Genomic DNA, 24,031 nt, shown 5'->3' with positions numbered 1-24,031 from the left:
AGACATGGGAGATGGATGGAGGGGTTTGGAAGGGGAACTCCAGAGCTTAGGGTTTTGGCAGCTGAAAGCACAGCCCCCGACAGGGAAGCGATGCAAATTGGGGAAGATCAAGTAGCCAGAAGTGGAGGAGCACAGAGATTGTGGATAGTTGTAAGGCTGGAATCGATCACTGAGGGAGGGAGGAGTGACTTGAAAACAGGAATGACAATTTTAAAATCAAGGCATTGCTTAAATGGGAGCCAGAGTTGGTCAGTGAGTACAGGGCTTAATGGCTTAACAGGACTTGGTATCAATTGGAAAGCAACAAGGCGTTGGGAGCAGATAATATCCCTGTCGAAGTTCTAAGACTTAGCAGAGAACTTCAGATGCAAATTAATCACCCACACCAGGGCAGAGGAGGACATCCCATGGGATTTCAGAGATGCTATAATTCTCCTTCCTAAAAGGAGACAAATACAACACAGGCTTTGACTGTGTAGCCACTCCTCAAAATGCAGCATGTATTCTGTTCATCCAGAGGCAAGGTGGACATTATTTTCATTGGAAGTTATCGCCAAGAAAAATTAACTACTGTGCGTCGTTTTTATTGGCCCTGCAAAAGCCTTTGTTAATTGAGAAGGACTGGGGAGAAACCTCAACCTTGGCTGTACTCAGATATCTTCTTTCATTCTGTGTCTGTGACCTAATGCCACACAAGCCATGATTTTAACTAACGTGACCACCACACCAAGGTTGTGCCAATCATTTGTGCTGCATTAAGATAAGATATCTTTATTAGTCACATGTACATCGAAACACACAGTGAAATGTATCTTTTGCGTAGAGTGTTCTGGGGTAGTCCGCAAGTGTTGCCACATTTCCGGCACCAACATAGCACACCCTCATCTTCCTAACCCGTACGTCTTTGGAATGTGGGAGGAAACTGGAGCACCCAGAGGAAACCCACGCAGACATGGGGAAAATGTACAAACTCCTTACAGACAGTGGCTGGAATTGAACCCGGGTCGCTGGCGCTGTAAAGCGTTACGCTAACTGCTACACTACCGTGCCTGCCCATTATAGCACATCATCTCCAACAAACTTTCTGCTGGAGTGGAATCAATCGACAGGACAAATGAGCAAACTGTTCAACCCAGGTTGCCTCCACTCCAGAACTAAGGACACTCCAATAGCTGCAGTATATGGATGATGCTTGCATTTGTGCACATTTTGGACACTAAGCTCCAATCAGTGTTGTCTCATTCACTGTGCATTGTAAGAGGAAGGGTCTTACACTAAACATCCGGAGGTCAGGGTTCTCTACTGATCTGGTCATGCTACACTACCCCTCTTTTCAACAAAAAGGTCCAAAGGCAGGCCCTGGAAAATGCGGAGCATTTCCCATATCTCAGAAGCCACCACCCAGAAAAGGCAGACATCAGTGATGAAATTCACTGTCACTTTCAAGGTGCCAGCATAGCCTTTGGCCATCTGCGGAAAAGAATGCTTGAAGATCAAAACTTCAAACCACTACAAAGCTCATAGTTTACTGGGCAAAAGTGATCTCCACTCTCTATGCTTCTGAGCCATGGACCACCTAAAATAGAAAGTTCAAGGCACTGAAGAGGCATTACCAACACTGTTTCCGCAAAATCCTCCAAATCCACTTGCAGCTTAAGTAAAGTAATTAATGTTGGTGTTCTCTCTCAACATCCCCAGCACCGAGGCTCGAAAAGCACTTAAACTGGATTTCTAGAATCTGCTGTTTTTTGACTCTAATTCCACCACATCATTGATGTTGGGCAGCCCACATTGCTTGCATGCCTACATTAGGCTCCTGAGACAAGAGTCTCTGCTTGAAGCTCCATCACAGCAAGAGATTACCAGGAGGACATATGAAACAATTCAAGGAGGTTCTCAAAGTGTCCTTGAAAAAAAAATGTAGCATCCAGACTTACTTGTGGGAATCCCTGAAAGGACTGTCTGAGATGGCACTGAAAATATCAAGCCTCTTCATTGGGAATTCATGGAAGCCCAACGGAAGCAAGGGAAGGAATGTACTATGTCTCACATATTGAACCCATCAAGCACCTCCTGGCCCACCAGCAGCAGAGGCAGAGATCTCACATTGGCCTCATCACCTTAGAACCCACAGAACTGGAGTAGAAACAAGTCACCCTCGATCCTGAGGGACTGCCTGAGGAGGAGGAGGAGATGTGGTGAGGGAAACAATTGTAGGCACTAAAATTGAGGTCTGGTTCTTCCCTATATCTGATCTTGTTCCTGGTCTTGTGACATTTGCGGTCTACTTTCAATAACTAGTCACTTAAAGTATGAGAGTGAGATCCAAACTTTTATTGACCAGAAATATTAACTCTTTTTCTCTTTCCACAGATTATTTCTGATGTTTTATGTTCCTATTTTGGTTCTCCTTAACCTGGCTCATGTTCTCTTGAGTAAACAAGCTTGCAGGAAGAATTGACGGTGTTTAAAATTTGCAAATTGATGGAACAGGTAAGGAGAAGCCATTTCCCTTAGTGGCGGAGCCAAGAACAAATGAAATCAATTTAAGATTACAACCAGAGAGAAATCGAGAAACACTTTCTCACACAAAATGGGTGGGAGAAATTGGGAAATCTCTCTTCAAAATGTGGATTCTGGTATGCTTGACTAAGACTGAAGGGCTTTTGTTATTAGGCGATATGCAGCAAAAGCAGGTAAAATAGTGAAAGGTGTAGATTTGCAGTGATCTAATTGAAAAGAGCAGCAGGAAGAAAGAAACTGAATCAAATCCTGGCTACCTGACCTGATTGTGATGGGACCTGATTAAAAGCATCAGATCAAGTTGTATGTACAGTATATTCTGTGTGGCACATTCAGAGTTGGGTCTGGTTGGGCTGGGGTGACTCAGTGCTTTATAAACAAATGATCTTCTGGAACTTAATATGACTGCTAATCAAAGAGGCCCACAGTTATTATGTCCAGTGAAATTATGAACAACATAAATATTTTACTGTTCACCCCGGCCATTCTGCATCCAATAGCACAAATTAGGTTATTATATTTACGGCCATGAATTTTAATTTTACACTCTAGCAGACTTTTAGGCTGAGGTTTCAGTGTGACAAAGAGAATGCATTCAATACTGAGCTCTCACCTGGACTCCAAGAATCCCGAAGATTATGAAGAAAGCACAGCAAATGAGGACGATGTTCCCAATCGGCTTTAGGGAGGAAATAAGGGTTTCGACAACCAGCTTCAAGCCTGGTGCTCGGCTAATGACCCTGGGTGCAAGACATGTGAAAGGAGAGCAAGATCGCAGACTACACATTTGTTAGAACTTTTCCAGAAAAACAAATGTTTTTATTCGGTCTTTGAGAGCACAAAGAACTAAATTCTTAACTGTGTTATCAATAAAAATGACAATAAAGGTTAAGATCATAAGATATAGGAGCAGAATTAGGCCATTGGGCCCATTGAGTCTACTCCGGCATTCAATTTCAACCACATTCTCCCACTTTCTCCGCATAACCCTTAACCCTTACCAATAAAGAACCTATCGATCTCTGCCTTAAATACGCCCAATGACTTGGCCTCCACAACCCTCTGTGGCAATGAATTCCACAGTTTCGTCACCCTCCGGCTGAAGAAATTCCTCCCCATCTCAGTTTTAAAGTGACGTCCCTTTATTCTGAGGCTGTTACTTGCCGGTATGGATTACTGTGAAAGGCTCTGATGAAAGAATCCAGGACACTGGAGAAGGTAGAAAAGTGATCCATGATACCTGAATCGAGAGGTTATATCCAGCATGAATGATTTGTTCCAGACTGCCAATGAAAAAAGCAGTCAGACTGTCCTAGATAGAGTTCTTCAAGATTATGCAAAGGTTTATTGGCATAAATGTTGTGATTGTTGTCCTGGCAAGAGATACCGGAACTTGGAACCATAAATATAAAATAGTCACCAATAAATTCAATTGGGAATTCATGAGAAGCATCTTTCCCCAGAGCAGCGGGAATGTGGAATTTGCTCCTGGAGCAGCTGAGGTGAATTACAGGGATGGATTTAGGGGGAAACCAGATAAACAGACAAGGGAGACAGGATTAGAGGGATGTGTAAATGGGGAAAAATGAAGGACGAGTGGTAAGAAACTCAGTTGGAACAGGAATATCGACACACAGCATTTTTTACTGAATGGCCTGCATCTGTGCTGTGAATGCTTGATACTGAAGGGCTGGGAATAAACCTTAAAGTGGCTTAAATACTGCATATTGGTGACACCTAGTCACTCAACTAGTTTTTCATGAAAAGAAAATGAGGAAGTTAAGTAACATGGAAAGACTTAAGAGGCTGTAGTTGTTTTCCTTGGAATAGAAAATTTTAAGGGGAGATTTAAGAGAGGGAATCAAACTTATATTGTAGTTAAACAGACTACCACTGTGTACAATAACCAATACAGGAAGAGACCATTTGTCCCATTAATTAAGATAGGAAGAAGGCACTTCCCACGGTAGGAGTGTTGGTAGCCAGAAGGCCGCATGTTTAAGATAATCAGTAGGGAGATGAGGAGTTCTCTTACACAGGAGTTGCTGTGATCTGGAATGTGATGCCTAAAAGGACAGTGGAGGCAGATCCAGTAGGAACATTCGAAAGGGAACTGGTTATCTACTTGACGGGAGAAACCAGCAGGTTGCAGGGGAAGACTAGGAGAAGAGGACTGATTGGAAAGCTCTTTTAAAGAGCCGGTATAGGGTCTTCAATGTGCTTTTCCCATGCTGTGAGATTCAACAATGGTCTTGGCTGGGAAATGATCAGGCTTTTGATAAAGTCAACAATAGTGCAGCTTCATTTATAAATGACTTGGATTAGGATGTGGGAGGGTGGGTTAGTAAGTTTGCTGATGACATGAAGGTTGGTGGTGTTGTGGATAGTGTAGAAGGTTGCTGTAGATTACAACAGGATATTGAAAAGATGCAGACCTGGGCTGAGAAGTGGCAGATGGAGTTCAACCCAGAAAAGTGTGAAGTGATACTTTGGAAGATCGAACTTGAAGGCAGAATATAAGGTTAATGGCAGGACTCTTAGCAGTTTGGAGGAACAGAGGGATCTTGGGGTCCACGTCCATAGATCCCTTAAGGTTGCCGTGCAGGTCAATAGGGTTGTTAAGAAGGCGTATGGTATGTTGGCCTTCATTAGTTGGGGTATTGAATTCAAGATCCGCCAGGTAATGTTGCAGCTCTATTGGTATTTTGTTAGACCACACTTGGAGTATAGTGTTCAGTTCAGGTCACCTCAATATAGGAAGGATGTGGAAGCTTTAGAGGGGGTGCAGAGGAGATTTATCAGGATGCTGCCTGGATTGGAGAGCATGTCTTATGAGGACAGGTTGAGCGAGTTAGGGCTTTTCTCTTTGGAGAGAAGGAGGATGAGAGGTGACGATAGAGGTGTACAAGACGATAAGAGGCATAGATCGAGTGGACAGTCAGAGACTTTTTCCCAGGGCGAAAATGACTAACATGAGGGGACATTATTTTAAGGTGATTGGAGGAAGGTATAAGGGGGATGTCAGAAGTAAGCTTTTTTAAACAGAGAGTGGTGGGTGCGTGGAACGCACTGCCGGCAGAGGCTGTGGGGGCAGATACATTAGGGACATTTAAGAGACTCTTAGATAGTCACATGGATGATAGAAAAATGGAGAGCTATGTGGGAGGGATGGGTTAGATAGATATTAGAGCAGGATAAAATGTCGGCACAACATCGTGGGCCTGTACTATGCTGTAATGTTCCATGTTCTATGTTCCTGTCTAATGATTGCAAAACGTCAGAGGGTGGAAGTGATAGGGAAGGCCCGGAAACTTTGGGAATTCTGCTGCCTTGGGCCAGCAGAGAAAATGGCTGCCAAAAGAGTTGCGTAAAAGCCGGTGATTTTGGGTACTTCCTTCAGTCCAGCACTGACACGGGAGGAAGAAAATATAAAACGTGGAGATAGATGTTGAGATGGGGTGAGCAGATGGTTAAAATGGTGGTGGAGTAGGACAGGATCTCCAGACTTAAGGTATTCCCACTTCTCTGCTACCTTACCTCACTCTGAACATACCTGGGAAATAGAGACAACCATTCCTCATAGAGAGTATGTGCGAAGATCAGACCTGGTAGGTGGACTCCCTCCAGAGTCAACACCTGCTCTCATGCCTGACTTGGATGAGATGTTAGAGGGTCACTGGCATGGTGGAAGATTTTGTGTCCTCAATCAGGAGAGGAGGAAAAATAAAATTGGGGATAAAAGAAAATAATGAGAGGGAAAAGGCCTTAGCTTCCTTAGCTTTCTACAGTCTTGAACTTTGAGGAATAACTCAGACCAAAATTACTGCTTTGTGGACAAGAATGGAAAATATTGGTGTTACACATTCAACACATCTCATCTCAACAACCCTTGACTGTACCAGGCCCTGATTTGTTCTTTGTCGTACCTGAGGGGCCGCAGTGTCCGCAGAAGTCTTAGCACCCGGAGTACGCCCAAGATTTTGGCTCCACCTGCAGAGGCCAGGGACACGACTATGTCGATGAGGGACACAAAGACCAGGAATCCATCCAAAATGTTCCAGCTGCTTCTCAGGTATGCTTCGTCGCCAATGTAAAACCCCAGAGAGACGACCTAACAAGCATAAAGAGCGAGTGTCACTTGAGAGCGGAAATATCTGGAGAAGAGTAAAAAAAGTGATGGCATCAACATGAAAGGGGCTTAGAATCCCAGCAGTTGCTGTGTTTTGCATGAGTTGTTAAGCCAAGCCACCTCGAGAGAGTCCACAAAGCTGTTAGAAGAAGAGTTGGGGTCCTGAGCCAACATTTATCTTGCAACCAATATCACTGAAGCAGATTCATTGTCCATTATTCTGTTGCTCTGTGGGATCTTGCTATGCACAGACTGGCTGAAGCCTTTTGTTAATTACAACAGCAACTACACTTCAGAAAGTACCTCTTGGTGGTACAGCACTCGGGGTATCTTGAAGATACAAAAGGCACCCAAAAACCACACCTTTCTTTTGAAGCCAGCTCTGAGTATCACAATCTCAGTCCCGTTCTCCTCTTAACTCCACACCCCAGTATATTATTCTCTCTCATATGCCTATCCAATTCTCTTCTGAAGGCACGGATTTCTCCCTCGGTACAGCTGCTGTAACAGTGGAGCACTCCCTTGGTACTGCAGTACCACATGTCAGTGTGCTTGATAAGTTAAAGACTCCACAGTGGACTTGAACCCACAACTCAAAGGTGAGCGTGCAAGCTCTCTGGGCTACCACTGAGTCCACAGTGAATGCCCTCCCTTAACCATTACCCCACAGACACAACAAGGGTGAAAGCATCCAGAGATGTGGCAGGGAAGTGACGTACACCACGGTGGCACAGCCAGAGCTCCTGCCCTACAGGTCCAGCAAACTGGGTTCAATCCTGACCTCTGGTGCTGTTGATGTGGAGTTTGCATGCTTCCCCTGTGACCGCGTAGGTTTTGTCTGGGTTCTCCACGTCCTAAAGAAGTGTGGGTTGGAAGGTTAAGTGGCCACTATAAGTTACCCCTAGTGTTTAGATCAATGGTAGAATTTGGGGCAGGGGGAGATGATGAGAATGTGGAGAGAATAAAATGGGATTAGTGTAGGATTACTATTAATGGATGTTTGTTGGTTGGCACAGACTCAGTGGTCCAAGGGCCTGTTTCTGTTCAGCAGTGAATTCTTCAATTTGCAATGTCTCTTTAAAATGCTCAGTGTATCAAAAAGGTCTTTTAAACCTTAATGGTAAATTAGATCATTAATATCTTGCTTAATCAACTTGAAGGTGCATTGGACATGTGACTCACAGCCACTTTCCATCTGTTCTGTCTCTCCTCCGTATGCTCAGTGGGGCCAGCTTCCAGTTCAGTCATTGAAGCTGCTTTGAGTTTGGGATCAGAAATGAAACCTCATGGAACAAGCCCAGTAGCAGAGGAAGAAACACAGTCTGATTCCAATTAAAGAGAGAACCTTACCCTACAGTTTCAAGTGAAGAGAGAATCTTACAGCTTTAACGTGCAAGACCAAATGCCAAAAAGCCACTGTATGAAGGGGCTGTGCTATTTAAGTACGAGGATTCAATATTTTACCACACACGACCAGATCTTGCACACACAATCTTGCACAAAGGTCTTTCCTCACTGGTCTCCCACCTTTGTGGTGGGCGGAGATTGCATGGAGATTTGGCTGCATTGGGGATGTCCATGAGAAGATTTATGGGAATGACTGTTGGTTCTTGGGGAAGGAATTCCAGGAAGGGTGATATTGATTGGGGAGGTGGGGGGGGGCAACTATGTGACAGATCAGCTGGTGGGAATGATCGGGTTGGACAGTGGCTAAGGAGATGATTGAAGGGAAGGTCCAGAAGAGATCAAAAGAGGCATGTTGACATTGGCAGAAGCAACCGCTGAGGATTAAAGTGGAAAAGGGAACCTGCGGTGAGGAAGGTGGACTCTTTAGACTGCCTGGCAGTGTCCTAGGAATAGTTGGGCCCTTTAACCAAAGACAAAGCCAACCTCAGACTGTGTTTGAGGTCAGTGTCTTTGACATGCCCTACTGAGTACCCAGATCAAATTCCCCACAGTATCTGATCAGGTTTCAGATAAAATCCTCCCCAGCAGCACAAAGTGACAGACAATCTCAACCAGTAATCCTGGCCAAACAGGAAATCTCATCCTCCAATCTCACTTAGAGAGGGATTCTTACTTTCCAACACCATTTATAGGGGGAATCATACAATACAATTTAAGAAGAAATCTTCACAACATAATCCCATAGAAAGAAGGCATCTCAGCATTCCATTACAATTGAATGATGGGATCACATCATCCAGTCCCACTAATACCACCAACCAATCTTATTTATAGAATGAATCTCACTCTGAATCCCAGTTATAGAACGAACCTCACTGCCCAATCACACTCAAAGAAGGAATCTTCTGCTCCAATCCTCTTCAACAAAGAAACCTCACCCTCCAAGCCTGTTTAAAGAAGGAATCTCATTTTCTGAATGGTAGTGAACTTTCACCAGTTTGGAAGGAGGGAATTTCACCATTCAGTCCTCTGTTGTGATTTGTATGTATGACTGGTGTAGTGGACTGCCCCAGCAGGGCATGTGAATAAATGGACAGGGCTTTGGACACCTCTTACCTTTAGAGTCATTTCTGCAACAAAAATGGCGGTGAAAAAGTAGTTGGAAACACTCAGGAAGATTCGCTCCTGCAACAAAAAAAGTTCAAATTAGGCACTGAGGAACATTTGACACTGATGGCGGGTTGCTGGTTACCAGTCAATCAGTAATGGTCTCAGATGCCTAATATGTTAATTATAATCTCCTCACAATAACTATTCTCAATTGTAAGAGTTATTAAACTTGCAAAGAAAGAAAATGAGAGAAAAGCATGATAAGTAACCAGCTAATCAAACAATATTGGCTGAGGAACAGGATACTAAGGAGAAGACCCTTGCTTTTCAAATACTTTTTTCTTCTCCAGCAGGATCTGGGCATCACCTGGGTAAGGCAAGGCCGGAATCTATTGTCCATTGTAATTGCTGTTGAGAAGATGAAGGTGAACCAATGGTCCTGATGATGATGATATTCTTACAATGCTATTGGGCATGGAGTTTAGGATTTCGATGGCAACACTGAAGGAATGGTGATATATCTGAGAGTCTGGATGGTGTGTGATTCAGAGGGGAACCTTCAGGTGGCAATGTTCTCCAAGGGCCTGCTACCCATCCTTCTTGATCGGAGGTGATATTGGAGTACCCTAGGTCAGTTTTTGCGGTGCATTTTGTAGATGGCATACACTGCAACTGCAGTGGCCCAATGGGAATGAATGTGTAGGGTAGTGGATGCGTTGTCAATGGATTGGGCTGCTTTATCCCAGATGGCGTATTGAACTTCTTGAGCATTGTGGCAGCTGCTTGCAATAGGCAAGTGGTGAGGACCCCACTGTACTCCTGACGTGTCCCTTGTGTGGTGAAAGGATTTAGGACACTTTGAAGTAACAACTTGGGACTGTTTTTATCCACTTGAAAGACGACAGACAGCCTTGGTATCTCGGACAGTGCAGCATTCTCTCTATAAACCTACAGAATACTTAAAGGTCTGGACAGAGTGGACGTGGAGAGTCTAGGATCCGAGTAAAGGAACGTTCCTTCAAAACTGAGACGAGGAGGAATTTCTTCAGAGGGCGGTGAATCTGTGGAATTCGTTGCCACAGAGGGCTGCGGAGGCCAAGCTGTTGGGTGTATTTAAGGCAGAGATTAATCCTTGATTGGTAAGGGGGTTAAGCGTTACGGGGAGAAGACGGGAGAATGGGATTCTCTGTTTTCTTTGTTCTTTGTCGTTCTATCTTCTAACGGGGTTGAGGAAAAAGAAATCAGCCATGATTGAATGGCCGAGTAGACTCAATGGGCCAAATGGCCCAATTCTGCTTCTATATCTTATGGTCTATATCACACTGGCTTTACTGGTTCACTCAGTCATAGAGTCATACAGCACGGAAAGAGGCCCTATGGCCTGACTCGTTTGTGCTGACCAAGTTGCTGGGTTCCATTTGACCGTGTTTGACCCATACCTCTCTAAACCTTGCTTATCCATGTACCTGTCCAAATGTATTTTAAATTTTATTATTGTACCTGCCACAACCACTTCCTCTGGCAGCTCGTTCCATAGATGTACCACCCTCCGTGGGAAGACGTTGCTGCTCGGGTTCCTATTCAATCTTTCCCCTCTCATTTTAAACCTATGGGCTGTCGTTCTTGATTCCTAGACCAAGGTTACCAGTCCGTCAGTCATTTGCTGTTCCTGGGATCTTGTGTATAATTTGTCTGTTGCAATTTGTCTCGGTAATAACAGTACCTCACTTTCAGTGACTGTGCTAAGTGATGGCACATGGAGCATCCAATGTAAACACAACAGCTTCAAGTGAGAAGACAAGATGATTCAACAGTATGGCTCTACCTAAACTGTGGGATGAACATCAAAAAATTGCAGCTGAATTATGGACAAGGCAGAGAAAAGTGTGGAAAAGTAATGCATACTTTTATTAATTGCAGTGAGATTTTCATTTCTGCTGGGATGTTAAGTAACATAAAGACTAGTTATACTTTTTTTTAAGTCATGCACATGGAGAGTCTAACTGGAGTAATTATTGTCAGTTTTTCCACACATGGCCTTTGGAATAGTACAGTTCATTTCTCCAACACATTGCTTTGGTGAGCGGGGTCTGGGAATTAGGTGAGTCTGGGGTCTGAGATTGGGTGGGCAGATATCAAAGACATCACAGCCTGTTGGAAGGGGGTTTAGACCCCAGAAGGGGCTGAGGAAGGCTGCAAAGTCTGAGAAGAGGGCCAGAGAGAGGCTGGAGATCCTGGGAGCACCTAGGGAGGTGGTGGGGTGGCGGGGGGAAGGGGGGTGGGGGAGGGTGGCTTCAGACATCCCTGGAATGTCTGGGAGCAACCTATAGGGAGGACAAGAGACCCTGAAGTGGCCCAGTGAGAGGACGAGAGACCCAAGAAGTGGCCAACAGACCACAGCAGCCGGGAGCAGAGCTGGTTGGATGATACAGCAGAGGGTGCTGTGTATGTGGAACGAGCTGCCGAGGAAGTGGTTGAGGCAGGTATAATAACAACATTGAAAAAAACACGCACTGGTACATGGATAGGAGAGGTTTTGAGGGATACGGGTCAAAGGCAGGCAAATGGGACTAGCTTAGATAGGCATCTTGGTTGGAATGGATGAGTTGGGCTGAAGGGCCTGTTTCCGTGCTGTATTACTCTATGACTCTATAGTACAGCATTTTAGGTGAGACCTTATTCATTGAGTGGAAAGCACATGCTTAGCTGAGAATTTACAGCGGAGAGCTGTGTCTGGTTTTGGCAGCCATTCCATGCTCAGCCGCTGTCAGAAGAGTGTCCAAAATGTCTCATTCCATAGCTGACATTCCCCTTATCTGAACCGACTGCCAGTACCTGCCTCTCTTCAACCTCTACAAAATAGTAATATTACAAGAATAACTCCATCAATTCTCCCACAACTGCTCAGATTTCTGCCACGGATTTTGGATTAGTTTTACCATTGCCTGTATGGTTTTAATAGTTTTATGGAGACACAAGAGACTGCAGATGCTGGAATCTGGAGCAACTCACCAGCTGCTGGAGGAACTCAGCGGGTGCAGCAGCATCTGTGGGAGGAATTGTCGACGTTTCGCGTCTAAACCCTGCATCAGAAACCCTGTCGACCATTCTCAAAATGTTGACAATTCCTTTCCCCCCACAGATGCTGCTCGACCTGCTGAGTTCCTCCAGCAGATTGTTTGTTGCTCCAGATTCCAGCATCTGCAGTGTCTTGTGTCAAGCATTTTGTACGTTTCACTGACAGCTAAATGATACAAGCTTGTGCCACAGTGAGGTTGAGACAGTCTATTGTTCGCCCATTGACAGATGACAAGAGCTCTCTCCCACTCATTAGGGTCATTTTGTTGTACACGTGGTGATAGAGAGTCACAGGGTTTTAGCTTATGACTCTTTGAGTTGAATTTCTCCTATAAAGACTCTTTCTATCAATGGGTCCAATTCTCTGGAATTGTCTGTCCCAGATGCTCAGTCATAGAACATAGAACACTACAGCACAGTACAGGCCCTTCGGCCCACAATGTTGTGCTGACATTTTATCCTGCTCTAAGATCTATCTAACCCTTCCCTCCCACATAGCCCCCTATTTTTCTACCATTCATGTGTCTACCTAAGAGTCTCTTAAATGTCCCTAATGTATCTGCCCCCACAACCTCTGCAGGCAGTGCATTCCACGCACCCACCGCTCTCCGTGTGAAAAAAACTTACCCTTGACATTCCCCTTATACCTTCCTCCAATCACCTTAAAATCATGCCCCCTTGTGTTAGCCATTGTCGCACTGGGAAAAAGTCTCTGATCTTCCACTCGATCCTGTCCTCTTATCATCTTGTACACCTCTATCAAGTCACCTCTCATCCTCCTTCTCTCCAAAGAGAAAAGCCCGAGCTTTCCAAGCATCTATGGGAGGAAAGGAACTGTCGACCTTTCAGGTCAAGACCCTGCATCAGGAATGTATCAGAATAATTTTATGTTTTGAATGCAGTGTTAAAACCCAACTACACCCTCTGATGGATATAAGAAGTTCCATAGTAACATTGAGGGTTCTCCACTGATGGCTACCTTCAACAAGCCTCAAGGAAAACATATCACCTGATCATTATCATGTTGCTGTTTGTGGGCTTTAGCTGTACAAAAATTAGCTGCCACCTTCTCTATATCACTACGGTGACTACACTTCAAAAATACTTCATAGGCTGTAAGGTTTTTAGGGGTGACCCGAAATGAAAGTCTTTATTACTAGCGAAAGTTGAGAGGTGACTCACTGTGCTTCCCTGGTCAATCTCGGGTCTCTCCAACGCAACAGTGATGCAGTTGAGGAAGATGAAAGCTAAGACGATGTAATCGAAGAGCTTGTGGGCGATGATCATTTGACACATCAGACGGAATCTAGTTGGGAAAGAGAAAGAGACACAAACAGGGCAGTCACTGACAGTCGTAGGCACCCACCTGTGGTCTAGGTTCAAAATACAAACCGCGGGAGGAGCTCGACAAGTCAGGCGGCATCTGTGGAGAGAAATAGATAGTCGACGTTTCAGGTCGAGACCCTTCATCTGGACTGAAATGGTTCAGGTTAATCAGCTCAGCGGCTCAGCCTAACACTCAAGTCCAGGGAGAGTGCAGTCCTCCAACAAGGAGGAATGTAACAGAAATAAAAGAAAGTCCACACAGATCTATAACAAATTGTGACTTCAGCAAGGTTCTGAGAGGGCCTGCCAAGGGACTGATTCCACAGGCTGGAGAATCTAAACCAACGAGCAAAATCTCAGGATTTTGAGGTCAGCCATTGAGGACTGAGAGGAGGAGAACATTCTTGGCACAGAGGGTTGTAATCTTGTGGAATTTTCTCTCCTGGAGAGCTGGAGATCTGTAGTAACTGAGAAGAATGAAGGCTAAGAGATCACAAAGTGGAATGGGAATATGGGATTCTCCCTCCCAAAAATCCATTGGTACTGGGAATAAATTGGAAATCTCAAAGCTGAGGTTGTTGGTTCCTGTTCTGTTCTGGTGTTCAGCGTCAATGCTGTAGGAACCAAAGGTGACCATAGCTACAGACCAGCTATGAGCGACAGAAGTGCACAAAGGGCTGAATGGTCTCCCCCTGTTCTGAGGAGCCAGTATGAATGAAGAAAAGGTGCTCCAAACCCAATCGCATTGAAGTCATTGGTTCAGGGACATGTCACTTAAGAACCAGTGATGAGCAACCATTTACCTTCTCCGAGATCATCTGCCTTCTCCGAGAGGTGGGGAAATTCCCTCTGCTCCACCAGTTGGGGATATGGATGAGGTGAAGGATCAGTCCTGATCTCCCTTCATGGCAGAGCTCCAGGGGCTGAAGACTCCTGCTTTTATTTCTACTTTTCTTAAAATGAGAATATTGGAGGAGTGCAGAGCAGCTCACTTGAACTGGAAGGAGGAGGATGTGCTTTGAGCTGAGTTGTCATCTGACCGGAACCCATGGAACAGAAAGAGACTCTGTCTCTGAGTTCAGCAAGGAAAGTGATCCCAATCTAAGGATTTACAACACTGCGAGTTCCTGTGATCATCAGTGTTAGTGACACCAGGATAACCAGACTGAGGTAATGAGGAGACACAAGAGACTGCAGATGTTGGAATCTGGAACAACACACAAAATGCTGGAGGAACTCATTGGGTCAGACCGCATCTGTGGAGGAGAATGGACAGTCAACATTTCGGGTCAAGACCCCTCAGCTAGACTGAGAGATAGAGGGGAGATAGTCAGATCCGGAACATCAACTGTCCATTTCCCTCCACAGATGCTGCCTGACCTGCTGAGTTCCTCCAGCATCTTGTTTTTTTTTAACTCTCCCAGATAATAATTTGGGTGTTGGCCTTGACCACTGGTTTGTATTTATATCTGTAGAGAGAAAGAGAAAACAGAGTTAATGTTTCAAGTCTATAAAATCTGGAACAAAAAGCAAAATGCTGGAGGAACTCAGCAGGTCAGGCAGCATCTGTGGAGGGAAATGGAAAATGGAAAATGGAAAATTGAGAAAACAAGTGGGTTTTAAACTACAGAGAGGGGAGGGGTGGAGAAAGCAAAGGGAATGAATGCCTAACAATAAAGTTCAGGTAATTTCGTTAAAAGACAAGATATCTTTATTAGTCACATGTACATCGAAACACACAGTGAAATGCATCTTTTGCGTAGAGTGTTCTGGGGAGCAGCCCGCAAGTGTCGCCACTCTTCTGGCGCCAACATAGCATGCCCACGACCTCCTAACCCGTACGTCTTTGGAATGTGGGAGGAAACCGGAGCACCCGGAGGAAACCCACGCAGACACGGGGAGAACGTACAGACTCCTTACAGACGGTGGCCGGAATTGAACCCGGGTCGCTGGTGCTGTAATAGCGTTACGCTAACCGCTACACTAAAAAGTTGACAAGGAAAGGAAAGACAAATGAAACTATAGTGGGCACCCTAGCTGCACTGACCACAGAGCTGCTGGCAGTCTTGGGACAGCTCCAATTCTTTTAAATGATCAGCCTATGACACCACCAGGTATATATAGGGTGCTGCCGTGAATTTTACCAAGTGTGAGCAAGTGGGGCTTTCATTCACAAACATTGGGAAACCAGCTGGTGAAGGCCATGGTATAAATATGTACAAACAAACATAAATTACAAAGTATGGAATATGTAATACAAATACAAACCAGTGATCAAGGCCATGAACCAAATCATCGCCTGGAAGAAAATAAAAGAAATGCTGGAGGAACGCATCCTCATGAGTATCCTCAGCATTTTCTGTTTTTACTTCAATGTGAATAAAACCTAACTTGCCCCCCTATAATGTCTATCACACCACACCCCTCCCTCTGCCTCACCCCACAGTGAGGTCACACACTCCAAGTTGGGAACCACTGACCAAGACCCTACATATCCCATCTCCCCCACCAACACTTATCCTTTATAATGAGGACATTTTAACATACTATTGGGTTGTGAAGGACCAACATTTCCCAGTCTCCAAACTTGCTGAGAGGAGTTCAACACCTTTGGGCAAAAGCAGAAGATCCAGATGTGGTAACAGCTGCTCATCATTTATACTTAAGTCAAGTGATGTCCCCTGAACCTATGACCTTTAATGTGATTGGGTTTTAGCACCAGCACTCAATTCGTACTTGCTCTTCGGTTCAGGAGGACTACAGTTAGGTCTTTGTGCACTTCTGCTCTCACGGCCAGTCTATATCTTCAATCCACCTCCACAATCTCCCCAATCAATGATCCAACAACCTCAATTTTCCAGTTGAGATTTCCAATTGGCTCCAGTACTAACTACTTTTTGGGAGGGAAGATCCCAGACTCCCACTCCCCTATGTGTGAGGAAGCACTCCTTGACATCAACCTTGAACTCTGAGGTCTAATTTTGTTTTGACCCCTTGTTTTGGACTCCCCCCTCCAATGGGAATAGATTTATTTCCTCTCTCATCTCGTTTAATAATGATTGCCAGGACATGCCCAGCCCTGCATTGACAATAAGATCTTGAAGCAAGGTACGAAAGTAGTTAAATGTTCTGCTGAGAAACATCCTTACCTATTCTGCGGGGAAAATAGGTAGACTGACCAGTCTGCCCTTGTCTCACACCAGTCTGGCTTGTAAATTTCTATCATCTTCTGAATTCGGAAACAAAGGCTCTGCAAAAAAACAGACACACAACAAATCAATTGTCATGAAGAGCAAGTTTCGATTTGTAAATACTGATGTCTCGCCATTGTTTCTCTGAAGAATTGGAGAATTACCCAATCACTTGTGGGCTGATTTGGTGAAGGTCTTTATTTTCTACTGTGGACAGGAATCGGTGGATGGAAAAAGTTTGCACTGTAGAATCAGAATCATAGGCTAAAATGGCACAGAGGAAGGATAATCAGCCCAATGAAATTTATTTGTTCATCCAACTGGCAGTCCTACCACCACTGCTCTTTCCTGATTTCCAAACAATTCCTTCCTTCTTCAACTATTTATCTTTCTGGGGACTCTTATAGAATCTGGTTTTGGTGCCCTGTCAGGCAATGCATTCCAAATTCAAGCAGAGTAAAGATGTTTTCATCTTGTGTCTGTGCAAGATGAAAACACCTTTAAATCTGTGCTCTCTGGTTACCTAATCAGACTCTGTTTATAAATCATGTATGATTTTGAGGAGAATATTCAGGTAATCTGATGATAATGGAGAGTGATCTCAGCATTCGACCTCCTTCAATGTGAGACAGCCTCCTCTCCATACCCCTGAAACCCTGGATGCATTTATACCAGCATGGTTTTATCTACATAAATATTTGAGAAATATCATTTTTCCTTATGACATAGAAGGAGGCCATTTAGCCCATTGAGGGAAGGTAGAGCAATCCAATGCTTCCTGTACTCTCCCCATATCCCGATCAACTCACCCCAGATTCTACCATTCACCTACACACTAGGGGCAATTCATAGTGGCCAATTAACCTGCCAACCTGCACGTCTTTGGGGATGTGGGAGGAAACTGGAGCACTCAGAGGAAACCCATGCAGTCACAGGGAGAACGTGCAAACTCCACACGGAAAGCACCCGAGGTCAGTATTGAACCCAGATCACTGGAGCTGCGAAGTAGCAACTCCACTAGCTGTGCCACTGTGCTGCTTTAGCTGGTGGGCATATCTACACCACCCGGGACATGCCCCCTTATCGTTACTACCATCAGGGAGGAGGTACAGGAGCCTGGAAGACCCACACCAACGATTCAGGAACAGTTTCTTCCCCTCTGCTATCAGATTTCTGAATGGTCCATGAACCCATGAACATTACCTCGTTATTCCTCTTTTGCACTAATTATTTATTTTTGTAACTTATGGTAATTTTTATGTCTTGCACTGTACTGCTGCCGCAAAACAACAAGTTTCATGACATGTCGGTGATAATAAACCTGATTCTGATCCTGATGCATGAAGATACAGTGAAAAACTTTGTTTTGCATGCCATCCAGATAGATCATTCCAAACATAAGTACACTGAGGTAGTACAAAAGGAAAAAACAGACAACAGAATGCAGAATATAGTGTTACAGTTACAGAGAACATGCAGTGCAGGCAGTCACACCTCAAGGTTCAACAACAGCTTCTTCCCCACTGCTTTCAGGTTCCTGAACCAACCTGAAGACTCTAATTCTACCTCGGACTATACGTCCCTCAACTAGCTTGAAGGTCATTATGTCTATTTTTGTTTATTTTGTTGAACAAGTGTTGTATAATTTATGTAACCTTAAGTTTACTTTATTTATGTTGGTCGTGTTTGTAGCGTACTGTGCTGCTGCTGAAAAGAGCAAATTTTCGTGATATTTATACCCTGGGTATGTATGCTTACAAGATAAAATATCTTTATTAGTCACATGTACATCTAAACACACAGTTGAAATACATCTTTTGCGTAGAGTGTTCTAGGGGCAGCCCGCAAGTGTCACTACAATTTTGGCGCCAATAAACTTGAATGAAATAAGGTGCAAGGGCCACAATGAGGTAGATTGAGAGATCAAGAGTTCATCTTTATCATGCAAGAGGTCCATTCAGGAGTCTTATAACAGCAGGATAGAAGCTGTCCTTGAGCTTGGTGGTATGTGTTTTCAAGCTTTTGTCAGAGAATGACTGAGGTGGGAGGGGGCTTTGATTATGTTGGCTGCTTTCCGAGGCAGCAGGAAATTGCCCTTTCTGTAATTTCTACTTCAATGATCCTCCCCTTTAGAACTCCCAGGTTAATATTCTTCACTGTTCCCTACCTTGCCTTGAAATCTCCTTCAGGTCCAAACCTTTGACTACTTGCACCTCACAAGTTATCAAAGAGTCCCGTCTGATTAACTGCTCCGCAGGGCTGCATTCTCTTGAGGGGGTCTGTATAAATACAAGCTGCTGCTTGTTCAGATCAATTTGAAAGTCTGACTACTTGCTATCGAGACAGGTGCTTATTAGAAGGATCTATTTCCCCTTGAAACTCATCATCCTTCATTAACACTATATTTAGAAATTCATACAGCTGGTTTAAGCAAAATGTACTCAAGGTATTTTTAGATTACTTCCCAATAGATTTATTTATTTTTGAGCATATGTTATAAGGTTAAGTATTTAGCATGTCACCTGAGACTTTGTCAGTCAGAGAGACATCAGCACAGAATAGCTCTTAATTCCAAATAACCGATTAATCTGTCAATGGTCAGTATACAGATGCAAAGTATTTACTCATGTAGTAACATTTGTAATATACCTTTTAATCCATTAATGGGATTCCCCCTGAAGTGAGCGGCTTGCTGGACCATTTGGAATGACTGTAAGAGTCAACCACCTTGGTTGGTCTGGAGTCACATATAAGCCAGAGTGGATAAGGACCGCAGGCTTTTTGTCCCTGAGATGAATAACTTCTGGTCACTGTTACTAAAACTAGCTCTTTATCCCAGAAGTAAACCCATTTTCATTTCAGATTTAATCATATTTACAGATCTATAGCCCAGACCTTTGGTCCACTGTAACTGTAACATTACATCTGCAGCACTGACAATGTATTTTAATGATGTTGCTCATTACCTTCTAGGCAGAAACATCAAAAATCTTCTTCAAAGTTGCATCATATTGAAGATGGCATAAACTTAATTATTGGTCATCTTGCCGAGAGGAAACCGATCGGATGACCTGTAGTATTAGTAACACCTGTAGGGTGTGCTGTTATAGCAGTTTTCAATAATGTAGCTCTCATATCTTGTAACATTGAATTTTTACGCCTCAGGATCTCAGGCCACTGAGTCAGTGCCTAGAGCTTAGGAGTCGCTATAAGACTCGGCAGGATATCAGACAATCAGACAGGTATTTAACAATGTTGTTACCAAGTCTTTATTCCGGATTTATTTAATTAAATTTCCTCAGCTGCTGTGGTGAGATTTGAACTCTAAATCAGATCATTCACCCAGGGCCCTGGAGTACTAGTCCTGTAAAACAAACACCATGGCTCCACAGTGCTCTGTGAACAACAAAGGCATTGAGTAACACAAGGAACAACAATTTGAGGGCTCACGCACTGTCAATGACCAAGCCAAACTTCTAAAAAGGACCTTTTAAAGTTCTTTTCAAAGGGTAATGGTGAATAGGTCAGGGCTCACTTACGTTATTCTCCATGAAGCACCAATGAGTGAACTTACATAGTCGATCTCCTCATCATAAACACTCCTCTCCTTCCTGTTGTTCATCTTGGGGAAGATCTCCTTCACAACGTGTGGGCCTTTGCCATTGGAGCCTCGATGGTCGACGGTGACAGTGGCCAGGCTGTTCTTCCTCGCCGATGGCTGCATGTTCGGGACCTGGAGGAGTTCGGGCAGGTCGCTGGAACCCTTGGTGTCCAAGGAGAGGGCCCGGCGATGCATCAGGCTCGAGCCGTTGACCGCCTCAGCTCGGAGGTCGTCGGGTTCACCGGAGGAGGTCTTGCGGCCCTCGGAGGAGAGCAGCGACTCATGCTCGCCCGAGTGGAGGTTGCGTTTCAGGCTGGATGCGCGGCCCACGCTGTTCCAACTGGCCCTCCGGCTGCTCCACGGGATGTAGTGCGAGCTTCGCAGGCTGGGCTGGAGAAAGGACACAAGCGGTCAGCCACAGGTACAGCAAGAGGCAAAGGGTGAGGCACCTCGGCCCTACAACACCAGGGATTTCACACCTGCCAGACTCCAGGAGTGGCATCGTGGACAGGAAGTTTAGATGTAGAAGCTGACACTCACTGTGGATTGTTAGAGGGGCAGTACTGAGGGAGTGCTGCACTGTCGGAGGGGCAGTACTGAGGGAGTGCCGCACTGTCGGAGGGGCAGTACTGAGGGAGTGCCGCACTGTCGGAGGGGCAGTACTGAGGGAGTGCCGCACTGTCGGAGGGGCAGTACTGAGGGAGTGCCGCACTGTCGGAGGGGCAGTACTGAGGGAGTGCCGCACTGTCGGAGGGGCAGTACTCAGGGAGTGCCGCACTGTCGGAGGGGCAGTACTGAGGGAGTGCCACACTGATGAAGGAACAGCATTGATAGAGTATTGCACTGTCAGAAGGGCAATGCTGAGGAAGGAGTCCAGTGTTAGAGTTCAATGCTGAGGGAATTCTTCAGGGTTGGAGGGTTACTCCTCCTTGGGGGGGGGGGGGGGTACTACACTGTTGAAAGTGCAACAGTGGTCCACTGTCAGAGGTCAGTACTAAGGAAGTGCTGCATTGCTGGAGGTGCTGTCTCCCTGATCACCCAGAAAAACTGAGGCTGTGTCTGCTCTCTCAAAAAGCAAAACTGAAGATCTGGTCATGATAGCATTGCTGTTTGTGGGAGCTTGCTGTGTGTAACTTGGCTGCAGCTTTTCCCATATCACAAAAGTGGCCAAGCTTCAAAACGTTTTACATTGACTGTAAAGTGCTTTGAAACATCTGAAGGAAAGGTGAAAGTTATTTAGAAGGGCATATCTTTAATTTAGAGTCATAGTTATACAGCACAGAAACAAACTCTTTGGGCACTGAGTCTGTGTTGACCATAAAGTATCTATTTACACTAATCTCACACTAATCCCATTTTTTACTCTTCCCACATTCTCATCAACATCCCCATGCCTGGATTCTACCACTCACCCATACTAGGGGCAATTTGCAGTGGGCAATTAACCTACCAATCCCTGCTAATTCCCTTGGAATAAGTCCCATGGAATTCAGGCCCTGTTATAATCCAATGGCCAAACAAAGATTTGATCATCTCTCCTGCCTGGCAAAGCCCCTCTCAAGGGTTGGTAGGTATTGTCTCAATGTTTTAACTTGGTTTGCCCTAGTTGGGGAAGGTTGAATCGACACCATCCCACTCCCACTCCGATGAAGCACCTTCCGACAGCCTCGTAATGTCAAGTTCCCTCTTTCTCTCACTTCTTATTCATGTGAATGACAACAGGCTGTTCGACCAGGGCGTGCATCACTGCTGAACCTAATCCTGCTGTCCGCCAGCCCAAGCTATTCTCCTTCTACCAGAAATGACAGGGTGGTGACCAGAAATTGATCCCCTCCCCCTTCCTACATGGGGGAGGTCCTTGAACTAAGTTGCAGAAACACCACTGGTGCCCTGGTTGGCATCAAGAAACCCAAACTGGGCAACAAGTTGACACCAATTAGGTTTCCATTCCACACTGGGTGTCCATTACATTTGTTATGGAATGGTTCTTAATTGTTCAGGGGGTTAAGGGTTATGGGGAGAAGGCAGGAGAATGCAGTTGAAAAAGAAATCAGCCTTCAATGAATGGTGGAGCAGACTCGATGGGCCGAATGGTCTAATTTTGCTCCTATAAGATTTTTTTATTAGTCACATGTACATCGAAACACACAGTGAAATGCATCTTTTGTGTAGAGTGTTCTGGGGGCAGCCCGCAAGTGTCGCCATTCTTCTAACGCCAACACAGCATGCCCACAACTTCCTAACTCGTACGTCTTTGGAATGTGGGGGAAACCAGAGCACCCGGAGGAAACCCACGCAGACACGGGGAGAACATACAAACTCCTTACAGACAGCGGCTGGAGTTGAACCCGGGTTGCTGGCACTGTAGTAGCGTTACGCTAAACGCTACACTTATGATCTTATGGTTAAGACTGAATCTGGCTCACAATTCCCATCCTGCCAGCTGAGAATTTAGTTGAAATTTTAAACACTCATCCCACATCCCAAATGCATTAAGTAGGGTTAATGGAGGGTTTAAACTGCACATAAGTATTCTGACTGTAAGTGCCATCAATAATAAGCATTCATTGTTGTAAGTACTCTTAACTGTTAAGTACCAGGAGCAATACATGCTCACAGTGTTTAATAATGATAGATGTAATAATTTGTTTAACCGACACCGCCCCCCCCCCCCCCCCCCCCCCCCACCGACATTCATTATAACCCAGAAATCCAACTCATCGAATCACCTGCTGGGAAATACGTGGAGGCAGATTGTGGTATCTTTGGAAGCACTTGTCCTGAAACAGCTTATATTTAACTTGTTTCATTATTTGTGATTATAGTAACATAAGAAGTAGGAGCAGGAGTAGGTCCTACTGCCTCTCGAGCTTGCTCTGCCGTTCAGTAAGGGCAGGGTTAAACTGATCTGGGCCTCAGCATCACTTCCCTGTCTGTTCTCCATAACCTTTGAATTCCTGTAGAACCTGCCCGTCTCATGGAGCCATGCAGCGTGGAAAACAGGCCCTTTGGCCCAACTTGTCCATGCCGACCAAGTTGCCTAAGTGAGCTATTCCCATTTGCCTGCATTTGGCTCATATCTTTTCTATCCATGTATCTGTGCAAATGTTGTAATTGTACCTGCCTCTACCACTTCCCCTGGCAGCTCATTTCATGTACCCACCACCCTCTGTGTGGAAAAGTTGTCCCTCAAGTCCCTTTTAAATCTTTCCCCTCTCGCTTTAAACCTATGCCCTCTAGTTTGGACTCCCTTACCCTGGGGAAAAGACTGTGGCTATTCACCTTGAATATATTCAATGACATCTGTCATAGCTCTTTGTCAAATAGACAATTCCAAAGATTCTGCTATGATAATACTTTCCTCCTCATATCACTCTGAAATGGGCAACCTCTTACCTAGAGGCTATGCCCTCTACTCCTCGATTCCCCCACTGAGGAAAACATTCTATGAACACAAACCCTGTGTAGGTCCCCTTGGGTGACAGAGGCAGACAGGGTGTTGAAGAAGGTGTATGACATGCTTGCCTTCATTGGTCAGAGTACAAGAGTTTGGACATCATATTACGTCTGGACAAAGAGTTGGTGAGACCACACTTGTATGAAGGATGTGATTCATGCTGGAAAGGATGCAGAAGAGATTCACAAGGAATTTGCCAGGACTGGAGA

General features: G+C 44.9%; 1 protein-coding gene across 1 annotated transcript in view; it reads right to left on the bottom strand.

Annotated features, from left to right (window-relative positions):
- cacna1ia (calcium voltage-gated channel subunit alpha1 Ia) overlaps positions 1-24,031 on the bottom strand; it is a 196,721-nt gene that overhangs the window by 69,540 nt on the left and 103,150 nt on the right. Inside the window, exons 15-20 of the mRNA XM_052042941.1 lie at positions 20,339-20,755; positions 16,723-16,823; positions 13,430-13,553; positions 9,176-9,244; positions 6,450-6,634; positions 3,137-3,263 (exon numbers count right to left, since the gene is read on the bottom strand). Coding sequence (XP_051898901.1) covers positions 3,137-3,263; positions 6,450-6,634; positions 9,176-9,244; positions 13,430-13,553; positions 16,723-16,823; positions 20,339-20,755 — 1,023 coding nt within the window. The remainder of the gene's footprint in view (positions 1-3,136; positions 3,264-6,449; positions 6,635-9,175; positions 9,245-13,429; positions 13,554-16,722; positions 16,824-20,338; positions 20,756-24,031) is intronic.

Source organism: Pristis pectinata, chromosome 33 (assembly GCF_009764475.1).
Source record: "Pristis pectinata isolate sPriPec2 chromosome 33, sPriPec2.1.pri, whole genome shotgun sequence".
Lineage (NCBI taxonomy): Eukaryota > Metazoa > Chordata > Chondrichthyes > Rhinopristiformes > Pristidae > Pristis > Pristis pectinata.
Note: the sequence above shows the minus strand (reverse complement) of the source record. Positions and strands in the feature narration are given on the sequence as shown.